At 34.1% G+C, this 21,895-nt stretch overlaps 2 protein-coding genes across 3 annotated transcripts in view; both read right to left on the bottom strand.

The window, feature by feature from the left end:
• LOC148940154 (poly(A) RNA polymerase GLD2-B-like) overlaps window positions 1-21,895 on the bottom strand; it is a 610,602-nt gene that overhangs the window by 106,201 nt on the left and 482,506 nt on the right. The window lies entirely within an intron of this gene.
• Window positions 1-21,895, bottom strand: part of LOC148940161 (transient receptor potential cation channel trpm-like) — a 47,947-nt gene that overhangs the window by 4,089 nt on the left and 21,963 nt on the right. Inside the window, exons 4-5 of the mRNA XM_089106408.1 lie at window positions 3,651-4,024; window positions 112-277 (exon numbers count right to left, since the gene is read on the bottom strand). Of these exons, the coding sequence (XP_088962534.1) occupies window positions 112-277; window positions 3,651-4,024 (540 nt within the window). The remainder of the gene's footprint in view (window positions 1-111; window positions 278-3,650; window positions 4,025-21,895) is intronic.

Raw genomic sequence — 21,895 nt, 5'->3', positions numbered from 1 at the left:
AATCGCACAACTTGCACATTCGCACAAAAAACTCTTTCTAGCTCATTAAAAATTAAATGGCAAATATTCCAGAGATTATTAAATAAAACGAAGATGGATTAAAAAACCTACCTTGGTTTGTCGATTGACATATATGGAACATCTTTCCCTTTTCCAACTAGAGACTGACGGTTTTCGACAATTCCCCAGGGAGCTATCCCAATACTAACGACCCTTCCAGGGCGGAGTCGGGGTGACCTCTCAGAGGACAGCGCATCACCAACGTGTCTGGTGACGCCTAAATTTTATAATGAAGTTAATAAAAATCAAAGATTTAAGTCTGCACATGCAGGCATTGAAAAATCCATACAAAAAAAAGATATAGAGCTATGAAAAAAGAAGAAAAAAACTATAAACAAAAAAGTTATTGTATGAAATAAGAAAATCTATATTCCTGGATTTGACTATTCTCATTAATGCACTTCAGCTCGAGATAAATAAGTAGGTATTATTTTTAATATATTCAAGGTATTATACTGAAAAAAGAATTAGAAAGGTATTTGGATCACTGATACGGCTATAGGGTATCTATCTATATAGCCTATGGGGTATAAAGGATATCTATCGTCATAATATAGATAGATAGGTTTGATGTAAAAATATACGAATATAGAAGTTCGTTACGTAAGTTAATTCGTAAGTTACGTCAGAAACAAAATGCCAAGAAAGCTATTTAGCCAAAAAAAAAGTAAAATTAATATAGAAATTTTGTCTTAATTATTCATGTACGGTGAGCCAAAATCAAAGCTGCATTAATTCAAAAACATTCAGAAATTAAATTAAAAAAACTAGCTTTTTTAACTGAAAGTAAGGAGCAACATTAAAACTTAAAACGAACAGAAATTATTCCGTATATGAAAGGGGCTGTCCCCTCCTCAACGCCTCGCTCTTTACGCTAAAGTTAGACTCTTTCTCACAACTCTATTTTTTAAAACAATAAAAAACTTTAGCGTAAAAAGCGAGGCGGTGAGGAGGGGACAGCCCGTTTCATATACGGAATAATTTATGTTCGTTTTAAATTTCAGTATTGCTCCTTACTTTCAGTAAAAAAAACTTCTTTTTTTTATTTAATTTTTCCTAATAGAATGTTCCATGGAAACGTATAAAAGAACTTTTCTTCCCCTTCATAACTAAAGCGTTAAATCCACTCTTTCCTTTCTTTTGTCATTTATAGTGTGAAGTTAATTTTATTAATTTTTAGAAATGCTATTTTTGCACACTATATCTTTTAATGATTGTTTATTTTAATATTATTAATTTTTTTATAAATTTGTTGTTTCTGTTATTTTCTAGCAGAAGGGATCTCGACTGGCGGATGTCCTGTCGGATCTGATTCTCTTACAGCTTGTGATTGTCTTCTGGGAAAAAAAACAACTATGTTATCTGGGCGACAAAAAAATCTACACAATCAGCACGATTTTGCTGAAGCCACCCCTTAATTAGGAATTTATATTTCAAAATAAACATCAATCTTTTTTCTTTTTCCATTTTTACAAAAAAAATGGTAAAATTCTACTTTAGCTACTTTTGGCTATCTTGGAAAGAGGTTTATCCTAAATACATAAAGCGGCTTTATAAATATTTTTAGAGTACCATCTATAGTTATTTTTATCAGCAAGGACATTAAATAAGTTAAATAGTTCAATAATTAGAAGGCCATCTATGCATACTTGCACCAAAACATGCAATCTGGGTAAGTGCTTTTATAGGATTCTATGCAGAAGATGATTGGTTGGAAAAAGCGAGAAGGATGGTAGGTTCAAGTGAGAGTATTTTTAATAGTTTAAATATTAAAAATAATTCGGGGATTTTGTCTTTAAGAAGTGGGAGGATATTAAAAATGCGGAACTATTGGGAAAGAGGGATAAGCATGGAGTGAGGGAAGCATAGGTTAGTGAGGAAAGCATTGGTGGAGCCTGTGCTAAAAAGAAGATGTTCGCGGAAGGGGTAGATTAAGGCAATTTCTGATTCGTTTGGAATATGAATCTAATGGTATGTGCCAGATCCGATCGTCTGACTCTCTTGATTTATATTCTAGGGTAAAAGAGACATGGAGAGAGAAGGTGTACTTTAGAGCTGAGTTGTCAAGTGATGATATTAAATGGGCGATTTCTTCAAGAAGTAATTCCATGCCACTTGGACAAATTTGCGGGAGGAAAAATTTGCAGCATTTTCTGGAGAATTGTGAAGGGTATAAGGAATTTGAGAAACGAAGCTCCTGGAGTGAATGAGGGGGAAGAGTTGTGAGTGGAAAAACTATGGGGAAGAGGTATAAACATCAACAACAAGAAGAACAATAGGGAATTCTTTTCGCAAGACAGTGGAATTTTATATTTGAATCGAAATTTCGACCCATGTCCAAGGGCCGTCCTCAGCAAAATATAAATATATAGAAAAGAGGCACAGTAACACACAACCATTAAAACTAAAATAATTTCTTTTTTTATTCAGAGGGTATAAGTATCAGAAGTCTGGTGATGTTTACATAAGTGCTTTTTTCCTTTTTCTTTATAAATTTTTTGTTTTTTTAATTGTTCAGCTGATTCTTTTAATTTTTTCTGTATGTTGTATTATTGTTTCCCTTTTTGTTAATATGGCCCTGCGGGGATTTTTATGTCTAATATACATATACATATTTCTACCTGGATCTTCCTGCAACTGCATGTAATACGCATCTGAGTGCCTACTGTCAACGTCAGTCAGTTTTCACAGACTCATTATATATTCCTGTCAGTAAGTAATAAATTACGATGGGGGGGGGGTCATGATAAATACAATGGCAAGAGGAGTTCCAAGAGCCCAACAAAACCCAGAAGAACAATGCAAAACTCAAAATGATGGATCCGGCTGAAAAACTACCCTTACCCTTGAAAAGCTAAGAATAAGCCAGCAGGTTAGGCTACGCGCACAAAGAATATTATAATGTTCGACTTAGCGTCTTGCTTTTCACTTTGCTTGATAATAAATCGTATTTAAAAATGACCGAAACAACTACCGGGCAAGAGAAATGCCGACACGTTAGCAGATCTAATTTCAGTGGATAGTTTGCTTCACTCTTTTTTTAATTCCTAAATTCAAACCGCTAGTACTTTACATCACTCGATTACAAGGTTTTACATGACAGTCAAATCTTATTTGAAGGAGTTACTTTTAGGGATAACGTCCCCAGGGAAAATTTTAGGGATACGTCAGGAAAACTAGAGAAACATCCCCCACAGAAACATTTAGGGATAACATCCCCAGGAAGATCATTCCAAATCAACGTCGATAACGTCCCCAGGAAGATCATTCCAAAGTGCAACGTCGAATGAAGCTGTCTTTCAAGTACTCTGTTCTGGGCACGTCAACCTCAAGTCAGTTGGGCCGAGCTGTGTGCCTTTGTGTCTCTCTTATCGGTTGAACAATGGGGGGGCACAATACAAGAAAGCTCTCGAGAAGGTGGTGAATCTAAGTACTTTTTAGAAAACAGCCATTGGCACTGTTTATCTTCGTTCTTATTCTTAATTATTTAATTTATTGTTATCTCGTGCGTTGAAGCTATTTGTGCACTTGAATTAATATAATTAGTACATTTAACACACAATAATTAACTATAATGGATGCTTCAATACCTGTATTTGTTCCTGATGTTAGCAACCAAGCGCCAGTCCTTTTTGCCGCTTTAAGCAAACCTTTCTTCAGAATACTATCCAACCTCGATGGTAATTCAAAATTGGCTTTTCCTCCATGAACAGATATCACTAATTTAGGAAGCTCAAGCATCCATCGCTTCAGCAGGAGCTGGAGTACAGCCTCAGGTCGAGTGTCATAAGATAGCCGAATATACTGTGCTTTTGATGGATGAGCGCCACCTTGGAATTCAATCACACCAAATGCATCTGTCGGACTAGTTAGGGTGTGTTTATCGGGACTCCATTCTTGGATCTGTTCAGTCACAGGGATTTTTCTGGTCTGGTGGACAAGAAAAATGTCGCCACAACCACATCTATGAATTAAAAAAACATGGGAAATATGTTGACAGAAAATGGAAGTTCGAGGAAGCAGGGTGGGGCAAAAATTACACTGGGACAGAAACGGGAAGTTGAAGAAGTCTTTTATAGCGCTCGAAAAGTGGGGATGGGATCCAAGACTTCGCTCGTTTTCTATCCCTTTTGCGCAATAACATTCCTACTGGATTCCGTTTTATTGGAAATTAAATTAAAAAAAACAAGTTTTTTTAACTGAAAGTAAGGAGCGACATTAAAACTTAAAACGAACAGAAATTATTCCGTATATGAAAGGGGCTGTCCCCTCCTCAACGCCTTGCTCTTTACGCTAAAGTTTTTTATTGTTTAAAAAAATAGAGTTGTGAGAAAGTCAAACTTTAGCGTAAAGAGCAAGGCGTTGAGGAGGGGACAGCCCCTTTCATATACGGAATAATTTCTGTTCGTTTTTAAGTTTTAATATCGTTCCTTACTTAAAGATAAAAAAACTTGTTTTTTTTATTTAATTTTTGAACGTTTTTGCATAAATGTAGGTTTTGATCTTGGCTCACAATACATGAATAATTAAAACAAAATTTTCAAATTAATTTACTTTTATTTGGTTAAATGGCTTTCTCAAAACTTGATTTATTTTATTTACGAACGTTTTTATTAGTAATAAATATACGTAACTTACGAATTAACTTACGTAACGAACTTCTATATTCATATATTTTTAATACGTATATTAGGGGTTCGCCCCTAGTCAATACCTTGCTCTTTAAGCGAAAGTTCGAATTTTGTTCCAATTCTTTAAAATTGACCGCTTAATCACAAAGGCCGTTAATTAGAATAAATAGCTCTTATGAAAGTACTAAAAAATCTCTGGCTTAAAGAGTTATGTATTGACTAGGGGGTAAGCCCAATCATTTATGTAATATTTTCTGTTCGTTTAAAGTTTTGATGTTGCTGCTGTTGCAGTTGAAAAACTTGTTTTTTTATGTTTAGTTTCTGATGTTTTTTTAAATAATGTTGGGAAGTCCGGCATCCCCTTCATAGCAATGTCCCTTCCTCCATGAAAACTTCCTTCATGGAAAGATCCTCCCACATAACCCCCGACCCCCCCCCCTATCAGGAAAAATCTCCCCTGAAAACGTCTGTACTGTATACTTCCCAATAACCAATACTATATGTTAACATTGGGTAAAGTTCATAACTTTCAGCCCTCCTCCCGGGAAATTCGGGGGATTAAGTCATCCTAAAAGACATACTTATAATATTTTCGAGCATGCTGAACAAAAAGGCTATCTCAAAATTTTGATCAGGTGACTTTGGGAAAAAATGAGCGCGGGATTTTTTTGGTCACCATTTTTTTGGTCACCTAAAAGGACACTAGAACTTTTAATTTCCATTCCAATGAGCCCTCCCACGATATTCTAGGACCACTGGGTCGATACGATCACCCCTGGGGAAAAAAAACAAATAAACACGCACCCGTGGTCTTTCTTCTGGCAAAAAAATGTAAAATTCCACATTTTTGTAGATAGGAGCTTAAAACCTCTACAGTAGGGTTCTCTGATACGCAGAATATGACGGTGTGATTTTCATTAAGGTTTTATAACTTTTAGGGGGTCTTTCCCCCTTTTTTCGAACATCAGCCAAATTTTCTCAGGCACGTAACTTTTGATGGGTAAGATTAAACTTGATGAAACTTATATATTTGAAATCAGCATTAAAATTCGATTCTTTTGATGTACCTATTTGTATCAAAATACCGTTTTCTAGAGTTTCGGTTACCCTTGAGCCGGGTCCCAATAAGCAATACTATATGTTAACATTGGGTAAAGTTCATAACTTTCAGCCCTCCCCCTGGGGGCTTTGAGGGATTAAGTCATCCTAAAAGACATAGTTATAATATTTTCGACCATGCTGAACAAAATGGCTATCTCATAAATTTTGATCGGGTGACTTTGGGAAAAAATGAGCGTGGGAGGGGGCCTAGTTGCCCTCCATTTTTTTGTTCACTTAAAATGGGCACTATAACTTTTAATTACGTTGCCATTGCCCCCTCCCACTTTTTTATAGGACCCATGGTGCCAAACCATCCCCCCTGTAAAAAATAAACACAAGACCCCCCTCAACGAACAAAAAACTAACCCCGTCCCCAGTTTCTATCTCCGGGCAAAAATGGATAAACCCACTTTCCTTCAGTTGGTTGCCTGATACCACTGCCGAAAGGGCATAGGATACGTTTTATATTAAGGTGTTGGTTTCATTAAGGTTCTATATCCTTTATGGGGTCTTTTCGCATTTTTTCGAAAATCAGCCAAATTTTCTCAGGCGCGTAACTTTTGACAGTTAGGACTAAACTTGATGAAACTTATATATTTGAAATCAGAATTAAAATCTAATTCTTTTGATGTATATATTGATATCAAATTTCTGTTTTTTAGGGTTTCGGTTACCATTGAGCCGGGTCACTCCTTACTTACAGTTCGTTACCACGAACTGTCTGATAGATTTAAAAAAGAATAGAGGGAAATGCAGGAGTATCTTTAAAATACTTTTTGCTCCACTTTTGTATAGCAGTGAAACATTTTTAGATTTTGTTATCTTCATTAGACGATTTTGAATTTTGAACACCGTACCCTTCTGCCCCCTTAAACATATGGTCTATTTACAAGAAGTAAACACATGGTCGAATGATGGGGTTTTAGGCTTACTATATAAGTAATGAAAAAAAAAGAACAAACAGGAAATGTACAATAACAAGACTTAATCATTGTCTTAACCCTTTATAGGGTTTTGTCTAAAGCCTATTGCACAGAGATAGATAGATACATAGATCGTGTATTTCAAAAGCCCATATACACACAAAATTTATAAAAAATAAAGAAATTACCAACAGAACAAATTACGAAACACATAGAAACATGACACAAAGCAAAAAATACCTAATGGTAATTAACCGAGAAAATAATTGTAGTTCTATATAATAAATAATAATTAATCGTATAAGCTTTTCCTTCTTTCTAAGCCTTTCTCTATTTACGTACCAATACGAAATATTGTGGTTGGATAACTACTCAGTGAAATACCAGAAAGCAGCAAAACAATCCCATGTGAGTATTTTACCCTTAAATCAGAGAGCACCGGGCACTTCCGGTGAAAATGGTCCACATCTTCGTCTTCATCTTTACAGAGGACACACATACCGACCTTCAGGATCAACTATCTTTTTGTCGATCACCTTTTGCCTGCTCTGGACTGGAAGGCAATTCGCCCTAAGCTGAATCCATCGAAATAAAATCATAGCCTTTAAATTGAATTTAAAATAAATTCCTCTCCAAAACTAGGTTTAGCCTGATTATAATGATTCAATATTGTAGAATTTAAAAAGAGCCCTTGCCAATACTGAATTTCTTGACCCTCTAAGATAAATCGTACCTGGCTTTCTAAATCTGTTGTAAATTACCGGAACCAAAACCACTATTCAATGAGTAAGACATTCCCACTCTTTCTGGCATTGACTTAATTTATGAAGGTCTCGAAGTTTTAAAGCCATAATTCAACATCTGATAATAAGCTGCTCTTACTAGTCTATCTTGATTACACCTAATGAGCTTCAACCAAAATCTAAGCATCAAAATAGACCTACGTAGTTTTAACGAAAAGAGGCCCATATCATCTTTCAAAATCTGTGAATGAGTTGTCTGATGTAACCCAAACAGTCTTTTATAATACTGGAGCTGGAGGGAATCCAACTTCTGTGCCACTTCTCCATCCCAAATCTCTGCTCCATATTCTATGACTGGTAAAATTTTTGTATTATATTCTCTTATGCATTTTTAGGTTTTTAAATCCCATTATCGTTGGATTTCTAAATATTCCAGACATGGCCACTTTGCCTCTATTAATTATTTCATCAACCTGACTTTAAACTTCCCTTTTCTGATAAAACAAATCCTAAATATTTTATTCTTTTACTTACATTCAGTTCCTTATTATTAAATTTAAATCTATAATTATCTTCACCACTTACTTTCCTTTTTTAAAAATAACAACTTCACTCTTTTCAACGTTCAGTCTTAATTTTTTCATCTACAAATATTCTTCTATGAGACTCAGAAGCGTCTGCAGATCTTGCGGTGTACTAGCCACCAAAGCAATATCATCTGCAAATAATAAAATTGATAGTTCATGGGTCCCTAGACTAACTTTCGGAGCCCATCTATCCTTTAGAAAATCAACAACATCATTTATAAAAATATTAAAGAATTTAGGAGAAAGAGGGCTGCCCTGTTTTACTCCTAGCTTAATATTAAAAAACCTGAAAGCCTGTTACCAACTAACACAATTCCACTCGCACAAACATACATACTCACTATCAACCTCACAAACAAATGAGGGAGGCCAATTCTAAACAAGGCATCCTTCAATAGCTCTCTGTCGACACTGTCGAACAACTTATGGAGGTCCAGCCTGGTATCTAATATTTTCTCCATTACCTTACTTAAAGCAGGGACACGCGCAATTAAACGATAATTCTTGTGCAACTTGGGGTTTCCTCTCTTAAAAAGCGGGATAAGCAATGATCTCTTCCAATCATTTGGCCATTGTCCTGACGTTAACACCTTATTACAAAAAAAAACAATTATCGACATAAAAATTTAAAGAAAATTCTTAACTAACGTTATTGGTCAACACCTGCAGTCGAACCTCCTGTTAAATTCTTGAATACAAACTTAATCTCATTATTATTTACTCCCCCTACTAAATCATAATCATGTTCCTTCATAGGATAAACAACCATCTCTGGGGTGTGTACTACCTCTTGTATTTCTGCACAATCACCTTCCAAGCTCTCTAGGTAATCAGGCCATGAATTGGCGTCTGGAGCAATCTGGCATATCCTTTTCCACTACCATTCCTTATATAACCCAAAATTTCTTAGAATTTGTATTTCTAAAATCATCTGCAATATCCAGTTTCTTCTTATTCTCAAACTCTTTTTTTTCCTTTTTATTAACCTTTTATAATCTCTTTTTTTATCTTTATATTCGGCTAATCTTAAACTTTGTTCTAAAGTGCTATCATATTATTTTAAACGACTCAATAAATATCTCAGCTTTTCTTTCCTTAACTTACGTTTCAAATTAAAATATCGCTCATTTTTTCTTTCTGTTTTTGTCAGGTTACACGATCCTGCACAACTGCAAATTATTTCATTTAAATCCATTATCATAACATGTATATCTTTTCCATCTTCTTCTAACACTTTCAACTTATTTGTTACATGCAACTTCATAAGCTCCCTTTTAAATGTTACAAAATCATTATCTGTTAAATCCTATCTAATTCGTTTTTCTAAGCCATCTGATCTAAGCTCCGCATTACATACATTTCTAACTCGCGGATCATCGTCCTGAAACTGCCCAGTCTTCACCTCAAGCTTGATAGCTCTAAGATGGGATCCAACTAAATCTAGCACATCCATATCAATCAATTCAGGTGCAAATAGCGTATTAATCAGCGCATAATCTACAACACTTGGAGTTGGGCCAGAGAGGCAAGTAAACTAGCCCAAACCCTTACCATTTCCATACCTTCCATTCGCAATCATCAGACCATGTTCCCCGCAAAGCGCCAGGAGCTTTCTTCCCCAAAAATTTATTTTTCTTTTTTCATCCTCATTACTTCACGGTGTTCTACAAAAACCGGGACCAAATCTCCTAAATCTGGGATTAATAAATCTGGAATCTCAACCTCAACACCGACATAAGCATTAAAATCACCCATCAAAACGTACTCCAAATCACTTCGACTTTCTTGTATTAGCGACAATTCATCATCTAAAATTTTCCAAGCATTTTATCGACTATACGAACTATTCTGTGGAGGGATATACACAACACCCCAAATTAATTTCTTCCCACATTTAAAACAAAAACACAGCCAAAGTAAGTTTTCACGTCTACTATTGACTCTTTCATAACCATCAATAGCTGATGATTTAATCAAAACCAAAATACCACCATAATGTCTATTATTTTTTGCTGGTTTACGCACCACCTGTTCAACCAAATACCATGGGAGAGGTGATATAGGAGAATAATCGTTCCATGTTTCAATAAACGAAACCACATCAAACGAAAGTAATTCATCATATAAATAAGGAAACTTATCACGTAGTCCTTGTATGTTCCATGACACTAAACTCAGTATATGGCCCTTTATTTCCTATGCGTCTACGCTTTCTGTCAGTGCGTTAATATCACAAGCCTCTTCTTGGAGTTTCTCGTTCCTAGCCTCTGTCGGGGAAAACGGAAAATGGTAATACTCGCGACTACGACTATTAATATCTGTTAACCTATTTCGTTGTCTATTATCAACAAAATAACGAGAAAATCCACTGCAAGGTCTTCTGTTAAATCCTTTTTTGGAGAATGATTTTTTCTGGGTGCCACGTTACGAGTCCCTGGTCGATGTAGGTCATTAGGGCTAATAACAGCGCTAGCAGGTCTTTTAGTTGCCAATACTGCCTGAGAAAAGGTTTTCGATAGTAGTAAGGCCATAGGGAATATGAATTACACAAGAATATACAGTGTAGTTTGACGAACACATTGCAAAAAGTGACCAATCCTTTTATATTATATACCTATTAAGTGAAAAAACACGTTTTGAAAATATAATTGTGATTGTATAACGCAACCAGACGGGTTTTTGAGACACTTTCATCATAAGGTGTTTTTTTTTATCTTGAACCATCATAACAGTTTATATAGCCAAATCGTATTCAAAATATTTTCTTGGAAAGAAATTTAAGTTATGTATTAATTTTGGGTATCTATGGATATTCATTGAGTTATACAATTAAGGAAGTTGCTAATTAAAGAATAGTAGGACATATGATGTTAAAAGCTAACTCAATTTGCAAAAAAAAGAATATAACATTCGCGAATTGGACTATACGAACGATATTAATTAAATAATAGGGAAAAAACAGAGCTAGATAGCATTTGCGAATTGGATCGTATGAAGGTGGAGAAAAAAGGGTTAAACTGATTATTGGAAAATTGCCTTTAGTCAAGACTAGTTTGTTAGGAATGTGTCGCTGCTAAAGCTAACTCAATTTGCGAAAAAAAGGATATAACATTCGCAAATTGAACTGTATCAACGATATTAATTGAATAATAGGGGAAAAAACAGAGCTAGATAACATTTGCGATTTGGATACAGCCAAATCGTATTCAAAATATTTTTTTGGAAAGAAATTTAAGTTTTGTATTAATTTTGGGTATCTACGGATATTCATTGAGTTATATAATTAAGGAAGTTTCTAATTAAAGAATAGTAGGCTAAACCCAGAATTGATTGATTGATTGGCATATGCTGTTAAAAGCTAACTCAATTTGCAAAAATAGCATATAACATTCGCGAATTGAACTGCATCAACGATATTAATTGAATAAAAGAAGAAAACAGAGCTAGATAACATTTGTGAATTGGAATCATATGAAGGTGGAGAAAAAGGGTTAAACTGATTAGCAGTTAATGTAACCCCGAAGGGCTTGTTAACTCAGGCAAATTGTTATAAATTTGAGACAACATCAATCCATGAAAATGGTTAATGATGATAGAATGACATTGTGATTTGACCTAGCTTTACCTCTCCGATGTGTTCTGTATAATACACAAGTGGTGTTTCAACAGTGTTGTCAATTTAAAATAAGGTCTAACGTAATAGTATACTAAAAAGTTGATACTAAGAGAAATGAAGATGGCAAGAAAATAATTTTAATAATGAAATTCAAAACAAACCTTAGAAATCCTAGCAAATCAAGTAGTAATGTGTATGTGAGTACGAACCATCAAGGATCATAAGCACCAACGACCCTAACCACCAGAGACCTCAACCCCCCAAAGGTCACCTATCCCCAAACTCGAAGGGCACCAACTCCCCTCCGACTTTTTGCCCCCCCCCCTCCACATATTTTTATATTTTTTTGCAGTTTTTTTAAACTTTTCTTTATTATTTTTTTAACATGTCATATTTTTTCAACTTTTTTTTACATCTCTCAGAATGACATATAATATACTTAAAACATAAAAAAAATCATATTTAATATTTTCCAAATTCAAAATGAGAATGATATATAAATGTTAGTCGCAAATTTTACTATTAGAAAAATATTGTTTGTAGTAGCACTTTTTTTTATTGGACTAAATTTTTTTTTGGACTTCGAAATTATTCAACTTTTTTTTTCACGTATCTTAAAATGACATGAAATATGCTTATGGCTCTAACAATTGTACTCTATGCTTGCTCAGAGACACGATCCGGCTTTCCCAATGCTACTCTATGTCCGTTTATCGACACTAACTAGTTTACTGGATGTATTAAATCAGTATTTTTTACACAGTGGAACAATAAACACAACTCATATCTCTAAGAAGTGAAGATGAAGCATTTTAAGAAAGTATGTTCACATGATAGTGTTATTGTAGCATTGAATGCTGACAAGGAGAAGTATTTAAACTATGAAATAAGCACAAGTGGTAGCACCATCGGAAACGTATGCGTGCATTGTCATGACAGTAAGGAATTAAAATTCTTTGGAGTATCAAAAAAATCCAACTCTTATGATGGTGGATATGCGAAACTGAGATTTCCGGAGATGATTTCACTCAAAGAGAATGCCAACATAAAAATAATAGTTGATGAAGAGGAGCATATTCTTGCTAGTGCTTGTTGTAACATGTTACCCACTGTTAAACCATATCGTCAGCTTTCGGGTACTAGTATTTGTATGAAAGCAAAGACGAAAAGAAATGCTAAATCTTGTACTAATATCATAAACCATATCTTGTCTACGCGCCGGAACTGTTACCTGTGTAAAAATAGTGTGATAATAGACAGTGAAGTTGCCAGAAAAATAAAAAGGGTATTGGCAGAAAATATCACTAAGGAATATAAAGATGAATCGATGAAAAACAAGGTACCAGCAAACGTAACTGCCATTGATCAAACAGTCAATGAACCAAATAATACCAAAGACGAAAAGCATATTTAGCCTGTCGATGACACACCTGTAAAAATTGTGTATGACTCAAAATGGAATAATGATTATTCTACTGATTACGAACTAAGAGAAGATAATAGCTATATTATCAAGAGAGAACATGGTGAACCATTTTATGGAACAGATTCAAAATTTCCAAAGTTGTTCATTGATATTAATAATGTATTTTAATACATTATTTATATAATGTATATTTTTATATTGTATATTATATTATATTATATAAATAATATATTTTTTGCATTAATATTCTACATGACATTATTTCATTAGAAGTATATTATACATTACATTGTTATGTTTTCATTATTTTCAGAGTAAGCCCGCATATCAAACGTTTGGAATGTCTATTAAAACATCGGAGATATAAGAAAAGGAATTTGTATGCATCATGTGTCTGATAAATTGGTTAACATAGAAAAATCTAAGTATAGGAATGAATAAATTCGCTATCAACATCTATTGACAGATACTTGGGATAGCTTTGACGGATTCTAAGCATTAGAGTGAATAAATTCTTTATCAATGTCTTTTGACACATACGTTTAAAACCCTGACATAATTTAAGCATCAAATTGAACAAATTCTGTATTAAAATTCTTTATCGATATCATTTGTCGGGTACGTCAGATAACATTGACAAAATCTATCTATTAGAATGAATAAATTCTTTATCATCAGCAGTTGTTGGATTTGTCATTATGAAAAAATTGTAAGTAAGTAACAAACTCTTTCTTGAATTCACCTCTTGGATACACAATACAGAAATTAAAAAAAAAATAATTATAATTTCCAGACTTCATTTGCATGCAATAGATACCGAGAGTTCTATGACTCCTCCCCACAATGAATTCTAGGGGTTTTATGACTCCTCTCCACGATGAATTCAGATGGCTTTAGGACTCATCTCCCTAGCCATAACTCGCCACTAGAATGGCGCACCACTCTAAGTGAACCTAGATCAACGCAACTTTTTGGATATATCTCTTACTATGACTATGCGTCTGAGCGAGAATTTGCCTATCTCAATGCCTGGCATTGTTGGTTTGTATGTCAGAATCCATTTATTTATATGTGTTTTTTTCTCTCTCACTTCCTCCGCTTATTTGTCTGGGCGGGTGTTTGTCTATCTCAATACCTGTCATTGTTGCTTTGTATGTCTGAATCTATATATTTGCATTTGTTTTTGTCTCTCTCACTCTCTGGGCCTATGTGTCTGGGCGGATGTTTGCTTATCTCAGTGTCTGTCTTTGTCGGTTTGTATGTGGGAATCCATTTATTTAATAGTGTTTTTGTCTCCCTCACTTCCTCTGCTTATGTGTCTGGGCGGGTGTTTGCCTATCTCAATGCCTGTCTCTGTCGGTTTGTATGACAGAATCAATATATTTGCATGTGTTTTTGTCTCTCTCCCTCTCCTAGCCTATGTGTCTGGGCGGATGTTTGCTTATCTCAGTGACTGTTTTTGTCAATTTGTATGTCAGAATCTATATATTCATATATGTTTTGGTCTCTTTCACTTCCTCTACTTATGTGTCTGGTCGAGTGTTTGCCTATCTCAATGCCTGTGATTGTTCCTTTGTATGCCTGAATCCATATATTTATATGTGTTTTTGTCTCTCTCACTCTCCTTGCCTATGTGTCTGGGCGAATGTTTGCCTATCTCAATGCCTGTGATTGTTGCTTTGTATGTCAGAATCCCTACATTTATATGTGTTTTTGTCTCTCTCACTTCCTCTGCTTATGTGTTTTGGCAGGTGTTTGATTATCTCAGTACCTGTCTCTGTCGGTTTGTATGCTTGAATCCTTACATTTATACGTGTTTTTGTCTCTCTCACTTCCTCTGCTTATGTGTCTGGGAGGATGTTTGCCTATCTCAATGCCTGTCTTTGTCGGTTTGTACGTCAGAATCCTTACATTTATATGTGTTTTTGTCTCCCTCACTTCCTCTGCTTATGTGTCTGGGCGGGTGTTTGCCTATCTCAATGTCTGTCTCTGTCGGTTTGTATGCCTGAATCCATATATATTTATGTTTTTGTATGCCTGTGGGATTCAAGAAAGAATTTGCTACTTACTTACAATTTTTTCATAATTTCTTGAACTGAATTTCTGCATTGTGTATCCAAGTGGTGAGTTCAAGAAAGAAATTGTTACTTACAATTTCTTCATAATTTGATGAAATGAATAGAACTATTCTAAAGAATAAAGACGGATTAAGCTTAAATATATTTATTGCTTAAACACAATAATAGATTTATTTAGAAAAAATAGACAGTTACATGAAAATAGTACTTGAAGTTCACCGTATCTTATGCATTTATTGCGATCAGGTATTTCCTTAGGTATCCACTGCACAAAGAACTTAACCTCGTCTTAAGGATGGTGATAACCCCCTTCAAATTTAGGACACAAATTCTTCTAGATTAAAAAGTGGAATCCTAGGGTCACCTTTTGAATTAAAAATTTATCTGTAGGTACATTACCCTTTACATAGAGCGCTTCAACTCCGAATAAGCTGAATATTTCACTGACTTCCTTCTGAACGTTTTTCAGTTCCTAACCACTCTTATTAAGTGCTGTAATCACTCTATCGCAGAATCCCTGCTAACTTGTGTGATATGATGTTGTACTCCACAAGTTTTTATTGTGCTCAAAAATATTATAGTTCACTATCCAATGATAAAAGTTAATTTCTTCGAATTCCATAGACAAAAATAAAAAAGCACATTCAAATATAACACCACAAGATGATTTTTTTAAACCGATAAGTTCTGTGTCATATACTTCTATCACCTTGGAAGCTATTAATGTAGTTGTTACGTAGAGAAGTACTTCATCAAGCTTTTATACCTTCGCTCAAAATTGAATGGAGTTATGGCTAGGGGGATGAGTCCTAATGCCATCTGAATTCATTGTGGAGAGGAGTCATAAAACCCTTAGAATTCATTGTGGAGAGGACTCATAGAACTCTCGGTATATATTGCATACAAATGAAGTCTGGAAATTATAATTATTTTTTTTAATTTCTGTATTGTGTATGCAAGAGGTGAAAAGAATTTATTCATTCTAATAGATAGATTTTGTCAATGTTATCTGATGTACCTGACAAATGATATCGATAAAGAATTTTAATAAAGAATTTATTCACTCTAATACTTAGATTCCGTCAAAGCTATCCCAAGTATCTGTCAATAGATGCTGATAGAGATTTTATTCATTCTTATGCTTAGATTTTATCTATGTTAACCTATCTTTCCGACACATGATGTGTGCTAATTCCTTTTCTTATATCTCTGATGTTTTAATAGACATTCCAAACGTTTGATATCCTGGCTTACTTTAAAAATAATGAAAATATAACAATGTAATAAATAACATATTTCTAATGAAATAATATCATGTAGAATATTAATACAAAAAATATATTATTATTATACATTACTAATATCAATGAACAACTTTGGACATTTTGAATTTGTTCCATAAAATGGTTCACCATGTTCTCTCTTGATACTATAGCTCTTGTCTTCTCTTAGTTCATAATCAGTAGAATAATCATTATTCCATTTTGAGTCATAAAGAACTTTTATAGGTGTGTCATCGACAGGCTCAATATGCTTTTCGTCTTTGGTATTATTTGGTTCATTGACTGTTTGATCAATGGTAATAACTTTTGCTGGTACTTTGTTATTCATCGATTCGTCTTTATATTCATTAGTGATATTTTCTGCCAAGACCCTTTTTATTTTTCTGGCAATTTCCCTGTCTATTGTCACACTATTTTTACACAGGTAACAGTTTCGGCACGTAGACATGATATGGTTTATGATATCAGTAGAAGAGTAAGCCTTTCTTTTCGTCTTTGCTTTCATTCGAATACTAGTACCCAAAAGCTGATGATATGGTTTAACACTGGGTAACATGTTACAACAAGCACTAGCAAGAAGATGCCCTTCTTCATCAACTATTTTTTTATGTTGGCATTCTCTTTGAGTGCAATCATCTCCGGAGATCTCAATCTCGCATATCCACCATCATAAGAGTTGAATTTTTTTTGTACTCCAAAAAAATTTAATTCCTTACTGTCATGACAATGCACGCATACGTTTCCGATGGTGCTGCCACTTGTACTTATTTCATAGTTTAAATACTTCTCCTTGTCAGCATTCAATGCTACAATAACACTATCATGTGAACATACTTTCTTAAAATGCTTCATCTTCACTTCTTAGAGATATGAGTTGTGTTTATTGTTCCACTGTGTAAAAAATACTGATTTAATACATCCAGTAAACTAGGTAGTGTCGATAAACGGACATAGAGTGCCATTAGGAAAGCCTCATCGTGTCTCTGAGCAAGCATAGAGTACAATTGTTAGAGCCTTAAGCATATTTCATGTCATTTTAAGATACGTGAAAAAAAAGTTGAATAATTTCGAAGTCCAAAAAAAATTTTTCCAATAAAAAAAGTGCTACTACAAACAATATTTTTCTCATAGTAAAAGTTGCGACTAACATTTCTGTATCACTCTCATTTTGAATTTGAAAAATATTAAATGTGATTTTTTTATCTTTTAAGTATGTTACATGTCATTCTAAGAGATGTAAAAAAAGTTGAAAAAATATATGTTAAAAAAATAATAAAAAAAGTTTAAAAAAACTTCAAAAAAACTATAAAAAAAGGGTGGGGGGCAAAAAGTCAGAGGGGAGGTGGCGCCCTTCAAGTTTGGGGATAGGTGACCTTTGGGGGGTTGAGGTATCTGGTGGTTAGGGTCGTTGGTGCTTATGATCCTTGATGGTTCGCACTCACATACACCTTACTACTTGATTTGCAAGGATGTCTAAGGTTTGTTCTGAATTTCATTATTAAAATTCTTTTCTTGCCATCTAGATCTCTCTTAGTATCAACTTTTTAGTATACTATAACGTTGGACCCTATCTTAAATTGACAACACTGTTCAAACACCACTTGTGTATTATACAGAACATATCGGAGAGGTAAAGCTAGGTCAACTCACAATGTCATTCTATCATAATTAATCAATTTCATAGATTGATGTTGTCTCAATCAAATTTATAACAAATTGCCTGAGTTAACAAGCCCTTTGGGGTTACCTTAACTGCTAATCAGTTTAACCCATTTTTCTCCACCTTCATATGATTCCAATTCGCAAATGTTATCTAGCTCTGTTTTTTCCCTATTATTCAATTAAAATCGTTGATACAGTTCAATTCGCGAATGTTATATTTTTTTGCAAATTGAGTTAGCTTTTAACAGCATATGTCAATCAATCAATCAATTCTGGGTTTAGCCTACTATTCTTTAATTAGCAACTTCCTTAATTATATAACTCAATGAATATCCATAGATACCCAAAATTAATACAAAACTTAAATTTCTTTCCAAGAAAATATTTTGAATACGATTTGGCTCTATCCAATTCGCAAATGTTATCTAGCTCTGTTTTTTCCCCTATTATTCAATTAATATCGTTGATACAGTTCAATTCGCGAATGTTATATCTTTTTTTTTGCAATTAGAGTTAGCTTTAGTAGCGACACATTCCTAACAAACTAGTCTTGACTAAAGGCGATTGTTCAATAATCAGTTTAACTCTTTTTTCTCCACCTTCATATGATCCAATTCGCAAATACTATCTAGCTCTGTTTTTCCCTATTATTCAATTAATATCGTTCGTATAGTCCAATTTGCGAATGTTATATACTTTTTTTTGCAAATTGAGTTAGCTTTTAACATCATATGTCCTACTATTCTTTAATTAGCAACTTCCTTAATTATATAACTCAATGAATATCCATAGATACCCAAAATTAATACATAACTTAAATTTCTTTCCAAGAAAATAATTTGAATACGATTTGGCTATATAAACTGTTATGATGGTTCAATATAACAAAAAACACCTTATGATGAAAGTCTCTCAAAAACCCGTCTGGTTGCGTTTTACAATCACAATTATACTCTCAAAACGTGTTTGTTCACTTTATAGGTATATAATATAAAAGGATTGGTCGCTTTTTCCAATGTGTTCGTCAAACTACACTGTATATTCTTGTGTAATTCACATTCCCTATGGCCTTACTACTGTCGATGGTATCACTGTCTCAGCATCACTATCACTGGCATCACTATCTAGCCCGACCGGGATCATTTGGGAGCCTAGTACTAAGAGGTGTGCCAAGATTTTTAACTGGGATCAAGTTACTCTAAACCTCAATCACAGCCTTTCCATCGTACCTGAATATTCGGCCTTGGATAAACAGCTTGTCACCTCGTAACTTTGCATCACGGCCGTCGTTCTGTGCAAGATTCATAATTTCCTTTAAATGTTTACGGGCCTTCCTTTGTTTAGCCTTGTAATCTGGGGCCATCGATAGACCTATCCTTATCAATAAGCAAATAATCTATCAAGCGTGAAACTACCACAAATCAGCATCGATAAATAAATGAAACCCAAAACGAACAGAAATAATAGTAATTAACCGAGTTAAACTCAAACGAGCAGAAATTAACATAAATTTGGCGCAAAACCCCTATGCCTTCCCAAGGCCAGAACAAAATTTGCAATTTACTGAAAAAAAATATAAATGTTTTTACTTTATATAACTTTAATAAATCAAATAATGTTAACATTTTGATTACTAAATATCAGTATATGTATATTAAACTGATAATGCACATTCATTTGTAATTTTTCAGTAAAGTGCAAATTTTGTTCTGGCCTTGGGAAGGCATAAGGGTTTTCACATTTTCCCGCTTCTTTTTAATTTCTTCATTTGTCTTAGCATTGCTAGATAGATGTCAACTAATACTATTTATCTGTACTTGTAAGGCAGCAATGCTACCCGAAAGTCCTGGAATTGCATTAACTTTCTGCGAAAGCGCTGGTAATAAATCCAATTTGAAATTAATCCCTCGCAAAAACTGGGCATTTTGCATTTTCTCGACCTCTAGTGTTTGGTTTGTTATTTTCACACTTTGGATCCTACCGATGTACAAATGTAGTCCTCAATTTAATCTATTATCGTTACCAAGCAATAAGTTATTTTTCTTGTCTTCAATCACAATTTTGGCACAAAGCCACACACAGGTAAAAATTGGTTACACAAGCTGTCCAGATTTAATCCTGTATTTTATCCGATTGAATTGCTCTTAACTCTCTGAACCCTGAATCAATACAGAGTGTAACCAGGATTTGAGGATGTACAAACATTCAAGGTTGGGTTTCAAACCAGGCATCCCCCCTCCGACTTCTTTGTTTGATGCTAAAATCTTATTGGGTTATTATCTCCGCTCTAACATTGCATTATGCAGACACATCAAATTTCTCGACTGACTTTGAACCCCTCCAAGGATCACGCTACCTAAATTGGCTTAAGCTATTTCTAAATATATTTTATTTGGGCCTTTCTATAGACGTAGAAATTTTTATTTTAAAACACCATGGCATTTATTATAAGCAGGCCAGAATTAGGATCAGATGTTCCAAGGTTTGCACTTGCCAGGGTACCAATTGAAGGGGGAGAATGGCCCTTGGGGTTTGAAAAATACATTCAGCTTTATATCTTTGTTTAAAAAACTCAATTTTGAAAAAGTGCAGAAAGTTTTTTTGTGTGAATCAGGGTATGAGGGATATTCATTTTCTTGGGGGGGGAGGGATATGCCGGACACCATTTTTCGCCTATAATTTCCTTCAGCGAGTATAGCTTGGTGCCCTGGTACTATTTGATCGCGCTAGGTAAAGCTATATTGCATTGTTTTTAGTTTCTTTTTTTTTTCAGAGACAAATCTGAGTTTTCTGTCATCAATTTATTAAACTATTTGGTATTACTTTCCAAATTGTTTTTGGCCAATTTCATCAAACTGAGTGCAATAGAACTAGCAGGAAATATCTAGTACAGCACTTTGGAGCATCATATTGCATTAATAAAACATTTTATTAGACGCCAAGAAAGAAGAATATGATACCTTTAATGCCACATTTATTTTAAAGAGACAGATAAATAATTTTTAATGCAATCAAAACGAATTTCATCGTAATACTGGAATATAAATTATTATTATTATCTATAAGTATAGATACACGTATCTATATACATAATTATACATTATTATTATACATTATATAAATATAAATATTATATTATTATATATTATACAAATAAGCGATTACATAGCTTAAGAATTAAAATTAAATTAATAAATAGAAGACAAAAGGGCATTGGCAGTATGAGTTAGTTCAGATTTGGTAAAGAGTGATGCGTCCCTCATACATAATTAGCTGACCTACTCATATATAACTGATGGTCACATATAATCAAAAACAGCTTATATGATTGCAAATTAGAAGTTTCAATGCCGTTTTCAAGGATTGAAACTAATTGAACGCCAGCGTGACATCCCTAAATTGTCCTGTGCCCCTTCCTCTCCTCCCAAGCCGTACCAAAAATGTCATAAGATCCAAAATGTAAGGTACAATTAAACTTCAACTTGCCAAAAGGTCCAAAAGCATCTTGGGGGGCATCATGATAAATGCAGCCCCAGTGGTAAGACCAAAAAGTATGTAAATAGCCATACATAAAATGGATACTTTATGGATGTATTTTAATACTCAAGATAAATATTCTGAAACGCTTTTATATTAAGAAGAATTAAAAGCAAAACTAATCATTTTTTCTTGCTACCCAGAAAAAATAAAATATTCCATTGATTAAAAATATCAGTTTGAGATGGCTATGACATATTTAGAAACTAGCGACTTTTTAACCGACTTTTTAATGTCATTAAACAGTT

This window comes from Artemia sp. Qi Xiang Cuo, chromosome 20, assembly GCF_049724085.1.
Source record: "Artemia sp. Qi Xiang Cuo chromosome 20, ASM4972408v1, whole genome shotgun sequence".
Taxonomy (NCBI): Eukaryota; Metazoa; Arthropoda; class Branchiopoda; order Anostraca; family Artemiidae; genus Artemia; species Artemia sp. Qi Xiang Cuo.
The sequence above is the reverse complement of the archived record's forward strand: the minus strand, read 5'-3'. Positions and strand labels throughout refer to the sequence as shown.